Here is a 19,270-nt window from a genome sequence, read left to right on the forward strand (position 1 = left end):
CAGGGCTTGATACTAAACAAGTATCTCCAGTCAGGGTCTAGGGGACTCTGTGTCCTACACCTAGAAAACCCGCCCGTGTCTTCCTATCCCTTTGGAATAATCCCTTTAGAGTCCAGGTCTTTAGTTCCAGCAGTCTGCACGCGCGACCTATCGCCAGATCGGTGGTATGAGGTTCCTGTACCGCTCCCATGTTTTCAAAACAAGCTGTGTGCTTCTTGACTCCAGGGCAGAGGACCCTCCCCTGGTCCCCCTCCCCGCTCCACGACGTGGGATTCCTCGTGGGATCCCGCCCCGCTGAGCACAAGGAAGAAAGCCGAGGTCCCGCAATTCTGGATGGATTTCAAAGCTCCTTTCTCCGGGGAGGCTGCAGGAGCGCGCGGACCACGTGAGCCGCTCTGAGAATGGCATCCCCAAGAGTATCTGTTCCAGCAGCCGAGCAGGGCCCCGGGTCTTGGAGCGGACTTCACCGGCCGGCCAGCCAGCCAGCCCGTCCGGGTGGCCGACCGCCGGGAGGCGACTGAGCCTTTTCTTTGTGCCGGCATCAGGTGCAAATCTCCGAAGCGCGCGCACCGGGTGCGCGCGCACACAGGCGCCGGGGTTTGCAAGCCGGGCCGGCTGGCCGCCCCCCCTCCCCACCCCCGGCCCCAGTTGGCTGGGCTGGGTGGCAGGGAGGGCGGAGGGGATCCGCCTCGGCTCCCCCGGAGCTGCAGCCCGGGGAGGGGGCCGTGGAGAGGAGGTCGGACACGTAGCCCGCCGCCCCGCGGGCGGGCGGGCGGGGGTGGGGAGGCCGGGGACCGCCGGCGCTCCAGCCCGCTGGCCTTCGAAAGATCCTCCTGGGCCAATGGCAGGCGGGGCGACGCGCCCTGATTGGTGCAGGCGCTCTGCTGATCACTGTGGAAACCCGGGGTGGCGGGGAACGCGGGAGGATGCGGAGCCCCGGGCGGGAGGGGGGGCGGGTGGAGGAGGGAGGAGGAGGAGGAGGAGGTGTCGGAGCCCTGAGCTACCCCGGGAGTTTTTTTTACTGGAGGGAAAAGTCCACCGCGGGCGGGTGGAGGGTGGGGCGAAGGGCCGGGACCGCTCCGGGGTGTGTGTGTGTGTGGGGGGGGTTTCCTGGGAAGCCGGGTAACTCAGTGGGCAGCTGGGGATCCGCGCGCGCTGGCGAAGGCGAGGAGGAGCGAAAGGCGAGGGGAGGAGGCGCGGCGGGAGGAGGGGGAGGAGGGAGGCGGGGAGGAGGAGAAGACAAAAGCCGAAAGCGAGCCGGGCGCCGAGCGCACTCAGCGGCCCGGGGAGGGAGCCGTCGGGGCGCGGCGAGCCGCGAGGGCGTGGGGTGCGCAGCCCGGCGGGCCCGGCGAGCATGGGGAAGGGGGGGAACCAGGGCGAGGCGGCGGCGGCGGGCGAGCGCGAGGCGGCGATGCCCACCTTCCGCTGGGAGGAGATCCAGAAGCACAACCTGCGCACCGACAAGTGGCTGGTGGTGGACCGCAAGGTCTACAACGTCACCGCGTGGGCCAAGCGGCACCCGGGGGGCCACCGGGTCATCGCGCACTACGCGGGCGAGGATGCCACGGTAAGGCTGGGCGGACGCGGGGACGCCGATCGCCGTCCCTCGGTGGCAGGCGGGGTCTGCAGCTCTCCCCCCACCCCTCCCCGGCCTCGCGCCCTGGGGGGTGAGGGTGCGGGATCCCGGGGCGCCAAACGCACGGATCTCCGGCTCTGAATGGAGCTGGCGACGTCCACGAGGGCAGGCCGGCGTGCCTCCTTCCTGCTGTCCTCCCGCGCGTGGCGCCGGCTTTCCTCCGGGTCGGCTCGGGCTTGTGGGGTGCCGGGGAGCTGCGTGTTGTCCCCCCTCTTCCACCCCTGTGGGTGGCACGTCGGTACGAAGTCCCAGAGGGGGCGGACCGTGCGGGTCCCCGGCGCGCGCGCGGCGCTCAGGCTCGGCGGGATCCCGGGGAGATTCCCCAAAGGGGGCGCTCGGGGTTCCTGGGGCTAGAAGATGGCCACCCCGGGGCCCCGCGGGAAGGGATCGGAGCGCGGGGCAGCGCTGTGTGGGACTGGCGCGCGTCCTGCACTCCCCGAAGCCAGACTCGGGGCGTGGGGAGAAGGGGGGACCCGAGCTCGGCCCCGGCCTGGCTCTGTGGGAGGGAGGTTCACAATGGCCGCCCGCGAGAGACCGCCAGGCCGGGCAGATTCCCACGCTCCCCGGGATTACCTGAATCCCGCGCAAGTGGCGGCCTTCTGGCCGACTGGAGTGCAAAAACGTTGGTGAAAGAAGAAAGGGTTGGAGTATTTTTTATCATTATTATTATTATTATTAATAAAAACCCAGGTGGAGAGGAAGGCCTGAAACCTGCCTGAGCAGCCCCTAGTATGGATGGGCAACAGGTCTGTCTCGGACATCCAACTCAATAACCCCCTGGTGCAAAGTCCTGCCAGGACCTCCGTTTCTTCCTCTTGCACTCCCGGAGGTTGTGGACCTCCAGACTTTCTCTGGAGCCAGGGCTGCACCTCTCTAACTACAGCAAACGTGTAGGTGAGCAATTGAGCTGTTGAGTTAATAGCTTTTGCCCCTTGGGCAAAGGATTTATGGCACGGCCAAAAGTTCCGGGAAGGACGGATCTGCAGAGAGAGTTTGGGTCCCCATAGTAAGGGCTTAGAAGGAGAGGCCGGGAAACAAGAAACTACTATGGAGACAATCCAACCTGATGAGAGGATTTTCTTAGTTTCTAAAGAAAGCAAGTGGGCGCGGCTCCTTGAGCTCTGAGTTCAGTCCCCAGAATCACCAGAAAATTTAAAAAAAAAAAAAGTTGGGGCTGTGGTTCACTGGTAGAGCACTTGCCCTGGTAAGGTATTAGGGTCCTAGGTACATAGAAAAGCAATGAACAGCAAGTTATATATGTATATGTTGCATACATACATACTTATGGATATACACACAGACAAGGTCACTTAGCTTTTGCTAAGTGGGCATTTGCTCTCTCTGCTATCTCATTTACTCTATTTCTCACTGTCCTGAGAGTCAATGCCTTGCTTCTGGGCAGCACTTAGCCTGGAACTCTGGGTCTGCTAGCACAAGTTCACATTCCTGTCTCTCTCCCTCTTTCCCTATTCCCACCTCTCTGATCTCTCCCTCTGGTCCTCCACAGCCTTTCTTGTCTTTGTTTTGCTGTGGGCACTGAGAGGGGTCACTTGTTCTGCTTTTTTTTCTGGTGGTCCCATCAGTGCATAACTTGCCCCATTTGGGACTTTTCATTTCTGGAACAATTCATAAAACATTCATTGAGTGTCTCCATGGTTCTGTGTTGGGCCTCTGCGAAAAGATGAATAATTCACCGACAGTGTTCTGAAGGTACTGGATTTGCTTCCCTCCTCTCTCTCTCTCTCTCACACACACACACACAAGCTGGGGCACTCAGCCTTGCCCCCTGCTCTTATGAAGCTCTTTCCAAGAAGCAGGAGTCAAACATGGAATTCTGTCCCCCTATACTGGAGAAACGATGGGTTTGATTCCCAGCTTTATGAGTTAGTGGGTACAGAAGGCTCCACCTCCTTGAGATCTAGGTAGCACCCATCCCATGGCTACTGCACACTCCATAGGAGGACCCTGTGTCCAGCCCCACCATCTCCAAGTAGTACTTGAGATTGTTCCATGCCAACCATTCCTTATGCCCAAGTTGCTTTGTTGGGGTCCACCTGTGCAGGCCAGCTCTGCATCTCAGTACATGGGACTGTACTAACGGATTCTTTGTCATCCAGGGCTCCTGGTAATAGTGGTAAGAGACCACTGCCTCCTTCTAGAACCTTGTCCTCTTGGGAGTTTGACACAAGGATGCTTGTCCTGCCTGCACCTCTCAGCTACACAAAGCAAGCCACTGCTCTGCTGGTGTCAGTACTGGGGTTTGAACGTGGCTTTGCGCTACCACTTTTTTTTTTTTTTTTTTTGCTCAAGGTTGGCATTCTACCACTTCAGGCTTTTTGCTGGTCCACTGGAGATGAGTTTATGAACTTTTCTGTACAGGCTAGTTTTGAACCTTGATTCTCTGATCTCAGACTCCTGCGTAGGTGGGATTCAATGTGGAAGCCACCACATCTGACTGACTGGAGTTTCTGCTCTGCCTCTCCTCCCTTAAATCACCAGTTTTTACATTGTCCTGCTCCCTAGAATTAGCCTCCTGCTCACTTGTGTGTCCCAGCCAGGTTTGTTCATCTCACACTTCCCAAGCCCTGGGATGTGAAATGCAGTCGTTAAGTCTAGCCTTGCATGGTAAGAGGATCTGGGCACAGCCAGGAACAGGTGCTCAGAGCAGGGATACTGGTGAGTTCTGCCTGGAGCAGACAGGGGCAGGGAACGATGCCTAAGCAAGTCAGCTGGCATTGCAGCGGGGTGATAGAGCAAGCAGGAACGGGTGAAGAGCAGCAAGTGTGACACTTGGGAATCCAGTTCTGACCCTTCTTCATCTCCCCACCCCCAACACCATAACACACGCACACGCACACGCACACACGCCATTCAGATTGGTAGCTGTTTTCTACTTCCTTCTGTTCCCCATGTCCCAGGCTAGCTTCCTGGAAAGATTGGCTTCTTTCCCTATCAGATGCGGAAAGAGCCTAGTTCCAATTCTTGTTCCTAAAAATAAAAATCACGGCTCACCTTCCAACCCTAATGTCCCTGTAGCCTAATAGTAATTGGGAACTTTTGGTAGTGTACAGGTGTCTTTGTGGCAGGATGAGGAGAAGGGACCAGAGTTAGGTAGAGTAGACCAGGCCACTCAGTGCCAGATAACCCTCAGGGGTATGGATTCCAGAAAAGACAATGGGGAAGAAGAAGAAGAACTTCGGTACTCAGAAAGCCTCACTGAGTTGTTTAGAACAGAAGACAGAAGAGCCCAAATGGGGACAGCAGGGTGGAAAGCTGGGCTAAGAGTGTGCACAGCTGTGAGGTACAGGGGTCCTCTACAGAGGGGAGCGAACCCAAGTTTGGGGTCTTGCTAAGTGCTGTGCAGCAGCTGGAATGAGGCAGTATCCCCGAGAAAGCCTGGGCTGGGGTGAGGTGGGCTGGGAAGAGCTTCATGGAGGTCAAGCCCAGACTGGGAAGGAACTTGATGGATTCCAAGACTGTTGGGAGGCCACTCCTGGAAGTACTCTTTAATTATTTATTTGTCCCCCCCCCCTCCACCCCCCCCCCCCCCCACAAATGTCAGAAGGTTTTCCATGGGAAAAAGAAATCCCTGGAGGCAGCTGGACCTGGATTTGAGCCTAGCTCTGCCACCTGGAGCACAGGACTCTTCCCCCTCTCCTCCAGGGCTCTGGGGCTGAAGAGAGGTCACGTAAACAAAGTCCCTGGCTCCCTGCCTGGCACGTGGCTGCTCCTTTCCCCGGGCTCTAGGGAGGTGAGGCTGCCCAGGAACCATCTGGAAATGGCTGACCAACAGCCAAAATCAAAGCAGGGTTCCCATTTTCTCTCCTTCCCCCAACAGGTTGTAGGGTAGGGATGGGGGTGGGGTGCTCCGATGACGGGGCACAGGCAGGAAGTTCTGAGGTGAAGGCAGTTTCGAACTGTGGAACTTGACTTTCCCTGGTGATGGTCCATTGGCCTTGTTCCCCAGGAAATCGCCTTACCAAGAACTTCCTGTTTGTTTCTCAACAGGGCAGTGATCCCGTGGGGTGGGGGTGGGGGGTCCAGGAGAGGATGTTCTCAGCCTTAGGCTTAGGCTGGCTAGATCTTTGCTGGGCCTTGCTTGCTTTGTGGAGAGGCTGGAGACAGCCAGTCAGTGCTGTGAACGCCTGCGCAGGGCCCTGGAGCCCCACGTCTCTTCTTCCCCCCCAAAACCAAAAACATCTCAATTTGCCTGACCCTTTGATCTGATCTATCCATTCCCACTCAGCCAAGGGGAGACACACAGGTTGTTTTTTTTTTAAACCTTCCTCTGCCAAAAGTGTTGCTTTGTTAGACTATTGTAGATACAAATAGAACAAAGACTCGATGCCAGAGACACAGAGACTAAGCACCAGGAGACTGGCGGTCACTGTTGGGAGATGCTTTTCCCTGGCTGAAAAGATTATTAGGACTTGGTAGCTTTTTCCACACCTTCCCCTGTTTTGTTTTGTTTTTTGTTTGTTTGTTTGCAGCAGGGTTTTTCCTGTGAAGCTCAAGCTAGCCTTGAACTCCCAACGCTTTTACCTTAGCTTCTCACATGCTAGGATTACCCCTGTTTCCTCCCTTCCTCTCTCTTTCCCTTTTTGTCCTTTTGTAATGATAATGCTCTACCACTGAGCTAAGCCTCCAGGCCTTGTTCTTTTCATGGGTAGTTCTTGGTTTGTGGGTGAAGATCTCTCTGGGTAGTGTGTTGTTTAGTTTGTTGTGTTGTGCAGAGTCCTAAGCTCAGTCATCCTCAAGCACACACATCCCTGGAAAACACTTGTTCACAACTCTTGGATTAACTCAGAGGGTCCCTTTTGCCTGACCCTGGGAGTTGGACACGGAAGCGGGGGAGTCTGTCCTGGGGTGTTTGGGACCAGATGGCAGGAGGTGCTGCTGGGGCACTGTCCTTCCCTTCCTAGAGGCCTAGGCTCAACCCCACCACCGGCTCTCTGCTCTCTAGGATGCCTTCCGTGCCTTCCACCCTGACCTTGACTTCGTGAGCAAGTTCCTGAAACCCCTGCTGATTGGTGAGCTGGCCCCGGAGGAGCCCAGCCTGGACCGTGGCAAGAGTGTGAGTGGGGCTTGCATTCTGGGTGAAGGTGAGAGGATGGGGCTGGGCTGGGAGCCTCACGCGGGCCAACCCAGGAGGAGAAGGCACTGGGATCAGCAAGGACTGCAGAGCCTTGACTGAGAACCAGGTCTTGGCCAGGACCCGTGATGCCCTCTCTCTCCCAGCTGCTCTGTTATGCATGTGCACGTGTGCATCAGCACTGGGGCTTGAACTCAAGGCCTGGGCACAGTTCCTGAGCTTTTTTGCTCAAGGCTAGTGCTCTACCTCTTAAGCCACAGCTCCACTTCCAGCTTTTTGGTAGCTAATTGGAGATGAAGAATCTTATGGGTTTTCTTGTCCACAGGCTGGCTTGGGATTAGATCTCAGCCTCCAGAGTAGCTAGGATGGTAGGTGTGAGCCACCAGTGCCTGGCTTTTCCTTCCTTTTTAAAGCTGCATAATATTCCCTCATGTGCGTAGACCACATCCATCCATGGACATTGAAGTTTTTTTTTTTTTTTAACTTTCTTGCCTATTGTGAAGAATGCCACTAAGAACACTGGGATACAAGGTGTAAACTTCTGAATTCTTTTTTTTACCACTTTTCCAGCCAGACACAAATACTTCCTGGGGCTCTGGCACATAGTAAAACAGCTGTTGTAGTTGGGATTTAGGGTGTAAATTGCCCCTGCTTGCTGTAGCTTTAGAGGGTTCACTGTGTGTGTGTGTGTGCGTGTGTGTGTGTGTGTGTGTGAAAAAGACAAATGTTCTCTTTTGACAAGTGCCAGTGGCTTATGTCTATAATCCTAGCTACTCAGGAGGCTGAGCTCTGAGGATTGTGGTTTGAAGCCAGCCTGGGCAGAAAAGTCTATAAGGATCTCATCTCCAATGAACCACAAAAAAGCCAAAAATGGAGCTGTTGCTTAGTAAGTGGTAGAGCACTAGCCGTGAGCAAAAGAAGCTCAGGAGCAGTGTTCAAGCCCCAGAACTGGCACCAAAAAAAGTCTCTTTTGAGGACAAGAAGCTGGTGGCTTATACCCTCTGTACTCTGACTTGACAGGTTCAGATCACCGAGGACTTCCGGGCCCTGAAGAGAACGGCCGAGAACATGAACTTGTTCAAGACCAACCACTTCTTTTTCTTCCTCCTCTTGGGGCACATCATTGTCATGGAGATGATTGCATGGCTCATCCTTCATTACTTTGGCAATGGCTGGATTCCTACCCTCATCACGGCCTTTGTACTTGCTACCTCTCAGGTGAGGCATGGCCCCCTGGCCTGGCATTTGAAGCCCCGCCCCCAGCTCCCCTGGCGTCTTTTTTGCCAATGCTATGATGACATCCATGGCTCTCTCTCTCCCTAGGCCCAAGCTGGATGGCTTCAACACGATTACGGCCACCTTTCTGTCTACAAGAAGTCCAAGTGGAACCACGTTGTCCACAAGTTTGTCATCGGCCACTTAAAGGTAAATGTTAGCAACCCTGGCTGATAGTCCATTGCACAGTGGACAGTGCCGAGTCCTTTTGCTGTGTTGCCATCTTGGGTAACAAGGGAGGGCTCTTTGAGCAGTTCATTTCTGGGATGAGGTGGCTCTCACTTCCTGAGCCCTGCCACTGTACAGTGAGACCTACAAAGCCACTGTATCTGAACTGTAGAAACAGACATGTCTCTGTCTCTGTCTGTGTCTCTCTCTCTGTTTCTCTTTCTGTTTCTGTCTGTCTGTCTGTCTGTCTCTCTCTCTCTCTCTCCCTATTTCTCCTTTATTTGTGTGCTAGTACTAGGGTTTGAATTCAGGACCTCAATTCTCCCTTGGCTTTTATTTTTTTGCTCAAGGTCTATTACTCTACACTGGAGCCACAGCTATACTTCCAACTTTTTTTTTTTTTGATTATTTGAAAGTAAGAGTCACATAGACTTTTCTTCCTGGGCTGGCTGCAAACTGTAATCTTCTGATCTCAGCCTCCTGAGTAGGTAGGATTACAGTTGTGAGACACCAGTGCAGGTCTGATACACCCTTCTTTTGTCTAGCAGCTCAGTTGATTATATTGTTGCTGATCTTTTAGCTATAGATTTACCTAAGACATTCCTTGTGAATTCAAAGGTGAAGGAGATGGCTGTCTGAAGGAGTTTGATGCTTTCTTTCACTGTGATGGGAGCGGTTGCATACATTGTGTTCCTTTGGGAGTTTCTCTTACTGAGTCCCCGGAAGTGCAAAGCAGCAGCTGGAACAGCAGTTACTCTTTCATTCTCGCTTCTCCGTGTACTCATCCTGCCCTTCCTCAAATGGTAGTTAGGCTTTTTTCTTTCTTTTTAGCGCACATTAGCTATACAGAGGGGAGTTCATTGAATTATGCTTTTATCTTCATTGTAACCATTCCGTTCTAAATGAGTCCTTTCTCTTCGGTGCAAAAGGCCAGGGCCTTTTGCTCTCGCACTGCTTTTTTGCTTAAAGCTGGCGCTCTATCATTTGAGCCACAGCTTCACTTCTGGCTTTTTGGTGGATTATTGGAATCGTAAGAGTGTCATAGACTTTTCTGTTCAGAATGGCTTTACACCAGGGTCATCAGATCTCAGCTTCCTGAGTACCTAGGATTATATAGGCATGAGCCACTAGTAGCCGGCCACGTTTTTGAAATGCTCTTTGGACATATGTGGGGTACAAAAAAAAAGACGTGGATACTGATTCCCCTCCCGATGGGGGTAGTTCCAGATAACCAGTTCTAAATTAAATATATAAGTTGGAAGAACATGAAATGCATCAAACTTACCAAGCAGCACGGCTCAGCAAGACAATGCAGCGTGGGCTGTGGGCTGCTTCTCGAGATGTTTGGCTATTGCTGCTTTTTAGCCTCGAGAGGCTATCATACTGTGAATCATTAGCCCAGGAAAAGATAAAAACTCGGACATGCTGTCTCTTGAATGTCTGTCCATTTCCCACTATCATAAAAGGAAAGAATCATTGAAGTCCAACCATTGCAGTTTAGGGACCAGCCCTACCGTCGTCATGTATATAAATCCTTAGGATAAAAGGGACATCAAACTATATAATGAAAGCTCAGGTGATCAGGGGGCCCTATGGAAGAGGCAGACCCTCAGGAAGAAGCATGGCCATTCAGCAAGTGTGTAAAGATGAGCCACTGGCCAGAGGCCTGGGGTGGGAATGTGATAAGCCTTATCTCCTTAAGACATTTTTACCAATCCTGGGACTTGAACTCTGGGCCTGGACACTGTCCCTTAACTTCTTTTGCTCAGCAAGGTTAGCACTCTACCACTTGAACCACAGCACCATTTCCAGCTTTTTTTCTGTTTATGTGATATTGAGGAATGGAACCCAGGGCTTCATGCATGCTAGGCAAGCATTCTACCACAAAGCCACATTCCCAGCCCAGAAAACAATTTCTTCCCAACTCACTGTCCCCTCCATGAGCTCTACAGCATCTTCCTAAGAAAAGCTAGGTCCTAAAGATCTCCATTCTCCCCCTCCCCCGCCCCTTCCCTCCCCCGTTGAGGGAGGAGTCTGGAGTCTGGGTCTGGGTTAAACAACTCATCTCCAGGACCACAATCATCCTAGATCCTTCCTTGGCTTGCTGGTTACAGACTGGGTTTAGGACAAGCCAGCAGTGAGCTGATTGCCAGTTCTTCAGCAATAGTTTCCCTGGCCTGAAGCCCCAAAACTCTGAGAATCTGGACTCCTTCCAGAAGCTCAGGGGTGAAGGGAGAAGGTTTGCATAGTGGAGCCTTTTGTTCCATGTTTGCACTTTTCTGTTGGATAAAACCCTCCTTGGTTTCAGAAAGTAACATTTCATCCCACCGGTGTTCTTCCCTACCCCCCATCCCCCCCTCCCCCACCCCCGGCCCCATGCTTTTAACAAAGATGAGCTGTGTCCTGGCTCCAGATTCTGGGCAGGGGATGGCAGGTCAATCCAGCCTTGAGTCCTTGAAGACAGGGGCAGGGCAGAGGACCGGCTCCCATGTGAGATGTTTGCTTCGCAAATCTAGCACGACAGAAAAAGAGCATCCTTAGGCTTGGGGACATACGTTCAGTGCACAATTGACAGCCATGTCCTTGGTGCTGTGGCCCAGAGTGGAGCCGGCCACGTGGCCAGATGGCTCACCAGGGCTGTCTCAGGGTGAGGGCTGGTGGCTTGCTTGAAATCTGGACTTGGTACTTAGCAGACACACAGCTGCTGGTAGGTCCATCTGTTCCTCTGGTCTCTTTGCAAGGAGTTGGCCTTGCCAACTTGGGTGTTTTAGCACCAGCTGGTGTAGCCAGTAAGCAAGGTGTAGGAGGTCTGGTAAAACCATAACTGTGCCACTGTAGAATTGGATCAGGGTCTCTATGTCCTGACCACCCCTTCTTTCCTTGTAGCCCCTGCTGCTTCCGGTGGGCATTTCTTCTATAGAAATTGTCCTCTAAGGATTGTCTTTTGCAAGGATGGCTTACAGGTGGCACGCTCCTGCTTTACACAAACCCTTTTGCATCTAGTGTTGCCTTGAGGGTGGAACTGTATACCTCAAGCTTCGGGCATCAGCTGGAAGTTACATCTGGACGCAGGAATCTACTCACCTTCCTGCGGTCTCATCTCAGACCTCCAGGGCTCATGTCAGACCACCAAGAGTGCAAAATATGAGGAGTCTCCAGATGTACTCAATCAAGATAAATAAACATTCAATGCGTATTTTAAAATCAAAATTAATGCAAAAAAATACCCAAATTTCTAATGAAGGTAGGGGCTGAACTGAGTCACATGGGAGGGGGGAAAAGCCTGTGCTCCTAAGCCAATCCATAGTGACTCCCACCTATAATCCTAGCTACTTGGAGGCTGAGAGCTGGAAGATCTTGATTTGAGGCAGAAAAGTCCCACAGACTCAACATCTAAAATAACCAGCAAAAAGCCAAGCTGGAGGCATAGTGGAATGCTAGCTGAGCAAGCAAGCCAGTCGAGTCAAAGGCCTTAAGTTCAAACCCCATGGTTAATTAAGCACTACAAACAAAACTCTTCTGTATGCATTCATAGGCCATATTTTAAAAATATTTTATTCCCCTCCCCCCAGAACAATTGTAAAGTGCTTTAAAATTGAGAAGTCGCCGGGAGCTGGTGGGTCACAGCTGTAATTCTAAGCTACTCAGGAGGGTAAGATCTGAGGATCATGGTTCAAAGCCAGCCCTGGCAGGAAAGTCCATGAGACTCTTATCTCCAGTAAACCACCAGAAAAGCAGAAGTGGAGTTGTGGCTCAAGTGGTAGAGCGCTTGCCTTGAGCTGAAGAGCTGAGAGACAGCACCCAGGCCCAGAGTTCAAGACCCACAACTGATTAAAAAAAAAAAAAAAAGAATCCGAGAAGTCAATGTATTCAAAACCCCCAATATTATTTTAAGCTTAAGTGTATTAACTTACACCAAAATAGAGCTCATTGTGCTTTCACTTCATTAAAGTTATTTTAATTATTAATTTTTTTTAACCCTTCAATGCTGAGGATTGAACCCGGGCCTTCAGCATAAGCTAGGTGAATGCTCTACCACCAAGCTACCGCTCCAGCCCTGCCATTACATTATCTTATGTCAATATAAGGCAGTGAAAAATGGTTTAGCTGTGTTAGTCAGTGGGCAGAAATTGTCAAACTCAGCATTTCCCTCAACTGGAAACAGAATAAACCCCCAAGGAAACTCTGGAAGTATTATTGGTGAATTAGCCTCCATTAAGGCCAGTCACTCACAGTGTCCCTTTGCTTCAGGCTCAGTATGACTTTGCTCAGCACTCTGGCTACCCTGTACCAAGGAGCCTTCTTGCCAGTTCTCTGGTGCATGCCCAGCACTCAGAAGGCCGGGGCAGGAGGATGGAGAGTTAGAACCCCACCCGGGCTACATAATGACACCTTGTCTTGTGAGAAGAAAAAAAAAGGCCTTTCTTTGGCTTCTGGAACATTCTTGACACTCCCTCTCCTCCCAGGGCTCTCTGATAGTCCTGCTAGGCCAGCCTCAGCCTCCTCCCCAGAGTGGTAGTACCTTTTTCTTTGTGTGGTGTGTTATCCTCGCACCCTCCCTCTCAGCTCCCCAAGGACAAAGGCCTTTTCTCCCTTTTTGCATTTGTTATTACCAAGATAAGGTCTGGCTTTCTACCTGGCACAACAGGGACTATGATCCCCCTATCCACACTTCCCTTTGTTGCTAGGATGACAGATGTGTATGACCATGCCCAGCCATTGATTGAGATAGGGTCATTTAAACACTTACATTTGGGCTAGTCTCAGACCATGATTGCTTGATCTCAGTCTATGAAGTAGTTCAGATTAGAGGATTGAGCCACTACTCCTGACTAGAGAAGGCTTTTTTTTTTGAAGAACGAGGAGAACTTTGCCTGGTAAAGAGCAGAAAAGAATCAGCAGACGCAAACATAGTCGTTTGTTCTGTTTCAAGCTCCTGGAAAGCCTGACTATCCCACTTCACAAGACTGTCCACAGTCCTTCTTTGGTGCCTTCAAGGAGTCATTCAACAAGCCTCTCTAGGTTGGAGTATAGTGAATAGTGTTTACTCTTCCTCTGCCTCGATCCTCATGTGCTTGGGTGTCAGACTTCTCCACTGAATTCTTTTCCCGGGAATTTTGTTCCTCTTGGCCTTGAGTATGAATGTGTCATCCGATCGCTTTAGCCTGACTCTGGCGTTATCTTGCTTTTTGCTGTGAGGTGTGTGGGAGTCCGCCGGCCTCGAGGGGCCATAGCTGTCCCTAGCTGTCCCCACCTCCATCTCTTTGTGTCCCAGGGCTGTGTGTGTACCAGAAGTGCCTCTCTTACATATGATCTGGTCACAATTGAGTGCTTCCTAATGAGCAGAAAAGATTGATTTCTTTCTTCTATCTTTCCTTCATGCTCTACTGTGGAAGGCCACAGAACGCTTCAAGTTGTAAAACTTGAGCTGGTGACACCACCTTCTGCGGCCTTGAAATACATTGGCCATGGGGGCACCGGTGGTTCACGCCTGTAATCCTAGCTGAGATCTGTGGATCATGGTTGGAAGCCACTGGGCAGATACATTAAAGAGATCTACAATTAACTAGAGGGAAAAACTGGACGTGGAGGCATGGCTCAAGTGGTAGAGCACTGGCCTTGAGCAAAAAAAATCTGGAATGCAAGGCCCTGGGTTCAAGCCCCAGGACAGGAAGGAAGGAAGGAAGGAAGTTAGGTGGGTGGGTAGGTAGGTAGGTAGGTAGGTAGGTAGGCAGGTTCTTGCTGTGTTCCTTGTCTTGTAGAAGCACAGTTTAGTGTAAGTGCCAGGTTCCGGGCTGCTCTTTCCTGATAGTGACTTTATCCAGGCCTCTCTGGAGGCTCTGATAGGACAGGAATCTGCAGCATGGCAGTAAGGAAAAGAAGGGTTCTGTTCTGTACTGTACACACCTGTAATCCCGGCACTTGTGAGGCAGAGACAAGGGCATCACAGATTTTAGGCCAACCTAGGTTATAAAGACTTATCTAAAAAAAGAGAAAAAAGAAAAAAAGCTAAGCCAGGCACTGGTTGCTCAACCTGTAATCCTAGCTCCTTAGGAGGAGGCTGAGATCTGAGGATTGCAGTTGGAAGCCAGCCTGGGCAGGAGAAGTTCTTGAGACTCGTATCTCCACTGAACCACCAAAAAGCTGGAAGCAGAGCTATATGGCTCAAGTGATAGAGCACTAGCCTTGAGCATAAAAGCTCAGAGACTATGCCTGAGCCCTGAGTTCACGCCCCAGGACTGGCACAAAAAAACAAAACCCTAACCAAACCAAAAGGCTATCATGAAATATAATACACATTCTATACCATTCGCTCATTCAAAGTGTACAAATCATTGTATATACTTGTATTTATTCCTTCATTATTATAAGCCCTGCATCCTAAGCCATTGGACCCAAACCTCCAATCCTTCCTTGCCCACCAACCCTAGTCCAGGGCCATTACTAACTTTTAGTCTCTTGGTGGTGGTGGTGGTGGTGGTGGTGGTGGTGGTGGTGGTGGTGGTGGTGTGGTGTGTGTGTGTGTGTCAGTACCAGAGCTTGAACTCAGGCCTTCACACTCTACCAGAGCTTTTTTGCTCATGGTTGATTCAGTACCACTTGAGCCACAACTCCACTTCTGGCTTTTTGCTGGTTCATGGAAGCAAAGACTATGGACTTTCCTATCTGTGCTGGCTTCAAACTTCAATTCTCAGATCTCAGCTTCCTGAGTAGCTGGGATTTTAGACGTGAGCCAGCAGCACCTGGCAAAGTTTCTGCCCCAGTGGAACCACGTACTGTGGGGTATATGTGCTTGGGGGTCTTTTTGGTTTTTTTTCTTCCCCTTGGTCAGTGGGGCTTGAACTCTGGGCCTGGGCACTGCCCTTTAGCTCTTCAGCTCAAGGCTAGCGATCTACCACTTGAGCCACAGCACCACTTCCAGTTTTCTGAGTGGTTTATTGGAGATGAGAGTCACAGATTTTCCTGCCAGGGCTGGCTTTTTGAACCATGATCCTCAGATCTGAGCCTCTTGAGTAGCTAGGATTACATGCGTGAGCCACCGGGCGCCCCGCTGTGCCTGGCTTTTTTTTGTTGTTGTTGTGAAGCAGCCTGTTTCCAGCTTCATCTGTGTTTATAGTGCGTGTCCGTGTAGCATTCCTTTATAGCATGACCCAACTATCCTACTGCAGCATTGCACCGTGCTCTTTTTCCCTGTTCTTCTGTTGGTGGACATTTGAGTTGTTTCTACTCTTTTTTGGGTATTTTTAAGGCTTCTGCTTTGAAAACATGGGAAGTTTTTACAAGTTACTGTGTGGACGCATTTTTCTTTTTCTTGGCTGTATACTAGTTCTCTGGTAGGGAAGACTTCTTAGTGTCTATTTCCCTTGCTCCACTATAGCACCCAGGAAGACAGGCGGTGGGCGAACAGGCACAGGAGACTCTGCCCCTCTGGGGTTGGTAGAGAGGCGGAGGTCACCCCCTGCACCTGCTTAAGAACCCACTTTGCAGTCTCATGTAGCTGCACTTTTTACCTGCCATAGTCATCTGATAGGGGAAACTGAGGACTCAGAAGTGGCCGGGCCATCTCCTAACTCTTCAGAGGCTCAGGTTTTCCTGTCCCCCAAGTGTGAAGGAAACGTCAACCCTGCGTGCTGGAGATATACCTGGAACTGGGGCTGAGCAGGACGGGCCCCAGGCAAGCTGAGCTCTCTCATGAGGTGCACAGCTCACTCTGATTCCTCTCCCCGCACAGGGTGCCTCCGCCAACTGGTGGAACCATCGCCATTTCCAGCACCACGCCAAACCCAACATCTTCCACAAGGACCCGGATGTGAAGATGCTCCATGTGTTTGTCCTGGGTGAATGGCAGCCCCTCGAGGTAAGGGTAAAGCCATGGCGATAGATCAGGCATCCTGGGAGGAGAGCCGGGGTCCTGGAGAGGGAGCATGCTACAGAGCTGTTTGGCATCTGCTGCCACCGTTCCTAGGCACCCGGCATTATTCCAGAAGCTGTTTCTATGGTCTTCCTTCTCCTCAGTACATACCTCCTGCTGGGGGGAGGTAGAGGTCAGGTTCAAGTTCAACAGGAAGGAGTCCTAGGCCTTAGGCACGGTCCCCAATTGGGCTAGGTCATGTTAAACCTGGCCGGGTCCTCAGCCTGGCCGGGTCCACGCTGCTCACCTGCAGATCACAAAGCAAGCTCGGAGAGGGGACCAGAAGCATCAGGACTGCCACCCTTATCTGCCTCCAATCTGATTGCTAGGCCGTTTCCTTCCACTTACCCACACTGCTTTATTTTTATAGTCACTTTTTTTTTTCAGTGTAAATCCAGAACATGCTCTGTGGGCTGGAAAGATGGCTGAGTGGTAGAGCGCTTGCCTTGCATTCCTGAGGCCCTGGGTTTGATTCCTCAGCACCATATAAGCAAAAGAAAAAAGCCAGAAGTGGCGCTGTGGCTCAAATGGTAGAGCGCTCTCCTTGAGCTGAAGAGCTGAGGGACAGCGCCCAGGCCAAGAGTTCAGGCCCCACGACCGGATCCAAAAAACAAAACAAAACTGAACATGCTCTGTATAAATGTTGAAATAATGCAGGGAGATACAAAATGGAAGGGTGGTCATCAGCCAGGCACTGGGGGCTCACACCTGGAATCCTAGCTACTCAGAAGGGAGTGATCTGAGGATCACAGCTCCAAGCCAGCTTGGTGGGGAAAAGTTATCTCTTATCTCTAATTAATCACCCAAAGGTGGGAGTGGCTTGGTGCCTCCAGTGGTAGAATATCATCCTAGAGTGAGAAAGTTAAGGGAGAAGCCTCAGGCCCTGAGTTAAAGCCCAGTACCAGCACCAGAATTTTAAAAATTAATAAAAATGACAAACCAAAACGATAAAAAAAAAAACTACTCTTAAAAATGCCCTGTGTCTTTTTTTAAAAAGAGGGTTTTTTAACTTAATTTTTTAATTATATTTTTTATTTTAATTTTTAAAAATCAGGTTATGAGTAGGACGCATGCTGATCCGTGTCACCCTCTCGCCCTTCCCTCAAGTCATGTAATTCAACAACTACCTTTGCTCACCCTTGCTTCTCCATTTGTGTGCCCCTATTTTAAGTGGAGTTTTTATATTGTTTCCTTTACAAAAATAAAAGAATAAGTACATATGCAAGTGCATACAGTGATGATGAAAGTTATCAGAATATCCTTGTGGGCTTTTATCCACATCTTAAGACTGGCTGTCATGCCGGGCGCCAGTGGCTCACGCCTGTCATCCTAGCTACTCAGGAGGCTGAGATCTGAGGATCTCGGTTCAAAGCCAGCCCAGATGGGAAAGTTGGTGAGACTCTTATCTCCAATAAGCCACTAGAAAACTGGAAGTGGTGCTGTAGCTCAGCTGGTAGAGCGCTAGCCTTGAGCTGAAGAGCTAAAGGGCAGTGCCCAGGCCCAGAGTTCAAGCCCCATGATCAATCCAAACAAAAAGAAAGAAAGAAAGAATGGCAGTCAGGCTTGGACTCAGTGGCTGAGCACTTGCCCAGCTTGCTCAAGGAGTCTGGGTTCCAGCCCCAGGAGGAGACCAGGGCACCCAGCAGTTTCCCTCCTTAGAATAAAAAAGAACCAAGGGCTGGGAAGGTGGCTCAGTGGTAGAGCGTTTGCCTTGCATGCATGAGGCCCTGGGTTCGATTCCTCAGCACCACATAAGCAAAAAGAAAAAAGCCGGAAGTGGCGCTGTGGCTCAAGTGGTAGAGCGCTAGCCTTGAGCTGAAGAGCTGAGGGACAGCGCCCAGGCCCAGAGTTCAGGCCCCACGACCGACAAAGAAAAAAAAAAAAGAACAAAGACTCACTAGATTAAGAAAGGAGGAGGAAGGAAGGAGGAGGGGAGGAAAGAAGGAAGAGAGGAGGAGGAGGAAGAAGAAGAGGACAAAAGGAGTCACAGTGTCAGACCCAGAGTAGGAGCACAAAAAGCATTTGTGAACGAAGCCAATCCACCCTTGTAAACAGTGGCACCGTGAACGGGCAGTTTCCCCTGTGTGGCTGGGGGGGGGGGGGAGTGGACCCCTCCCCATTGAGGGAGGCTCTGAGAGGGGCACAGTTTTGTTGACATGGTACGTTCATAGGAAATCACTTATAGTTCTTAACTCTGGAAAAGCATTGAGCCTCTCCAGCTGGTTGAGCAGAGTGGTTTTTGGGTTTGGGGGTTTTTTTTGGCCCAAATACATGCCTTTTGTTTTTCTTCTAGGAAACAGCTTGCAGCTAGCTTTAATTGGAGGTGTCTAGATAGCAGGGCTGATTAACTAGGCCTGATAGTGAGGACAAAGGTTTCCTTTCCTCTGTGGCGAGCCCCTGGCTGTTCAGACACATGTTTTTCTGTATCCCTGACCACAGAGCCCAGTCTTACCAGCTCTGCTGCTGGCAAGCGTGTCTCCTGTGTACTCCCGGGTGGCTGTTGGGGTGTGAATTTACAGAGATCTGCACGTCCAGGTGCCAGTAGTGTTTAGGAGACTTTAAGTCCAGTGTCGTGGAGCTCATGGAAATTCCCACCTCCACCTCCCTGGAGTTCAGGAAGAGAAGGGCCTATGTTTCCAAGGCTCCTGGTTGCCCACTGCTGCCTCTGGAAGGGGCTGGGTCTCCTCACGGGTGACAGTGAATCCACAAGCCCCAGCAGGATCTGCTACCCAGCCTCTCTGTGGCCAGGCATCAGGGACTTAAGCAGGCTTTAGGGAAAGGAAGTTGTTTTTTTGTTTTTTGGGGTTTTTTTTGCCGGTTGTGGGGCCTGAACTCTGGGCCTTGGCACTGTCCCTCAGCTCTTCAGCTCAAGGCTAGCCCTCTACCACTTGAACTATAGTGCCACTTCTGGCTTTTTTTTTTTCTGCTTATGTGATGCTGAGGAATCGAACCCAGGGCCTCATGCATGCAAGACCAGCGCTTTACCACTGAGCCACCTTTCCAGCTCAGGATCTCATTCTTGTTTTAGGAAAGTGCTCTACGATTTAAGCTGTATCTCCTGTTCTTTTTGCTTCCGTTGTTGTTCAGATAAGGTCTGTACTTTTGCTCTGGCGGCCTGAGGCTGTGATCTTCTAACTCCACCTCCTGACAAACTAGTATGATAGGTGTGCACCTCTATCCCAGCTAG

General features: G+C 51.2%; 1 protein-coding gene across 1 annotated transcript in view; it reads left to right on the top strand.

Annotated features, from left to right (window-relative positions):
• Positions 1 to 1,314: 1,314 nt before the first annotated feature.
• The window catches only part of Fads2 (fatty acid desaturase 2), a 30,633-nt gene continuing 12,677 nt past the window's right edge, over positions 1,315 to 19,270 (top strand). Inside the window, exons 1-5 of the mRNA XM_042675871.1 lie at positions 1,315 to 1,567; positions 6,600 to 6,710; positions 7,749 to 7,946; positions 8,052 to 8,153; positions 15,904 to 16,029. Of these exons, the coding sequence (XP_042531805.1) occupies positions 1,355 to 1,567; positions 6,600 to 6,710; positions 7,749 to 7,946; positions 8,052 to 8,153; positions 15,904 to 16,029 (750 nt within the window). The 5' untranslated portion in view covers positions 1,315 to 1,354. The remainder of the gene's footprint in view (positions 1,568 to 6,599; positions 6,711 to 7,748; positions 7,947 to 8,051; positions 8,154 to 15,903; positions 16,030 to 19,270) is intronic.

This window comes from Dipodomys spectabilis, unplaced genomic scaffold (genome assembly GCF_019054845.1).
Source record: "Dipodomys spectabilis isolate Male_0828 unplaced genomic scaffold, ASM1905484v1 ptg000030l, whole genome shotgun sequence".
NCBI lineage: Eukaryota > Metazoa > Chordata > Mammalia > Rodentia > Heteromyidae > Dipodomys > Dipodomys spectabilis.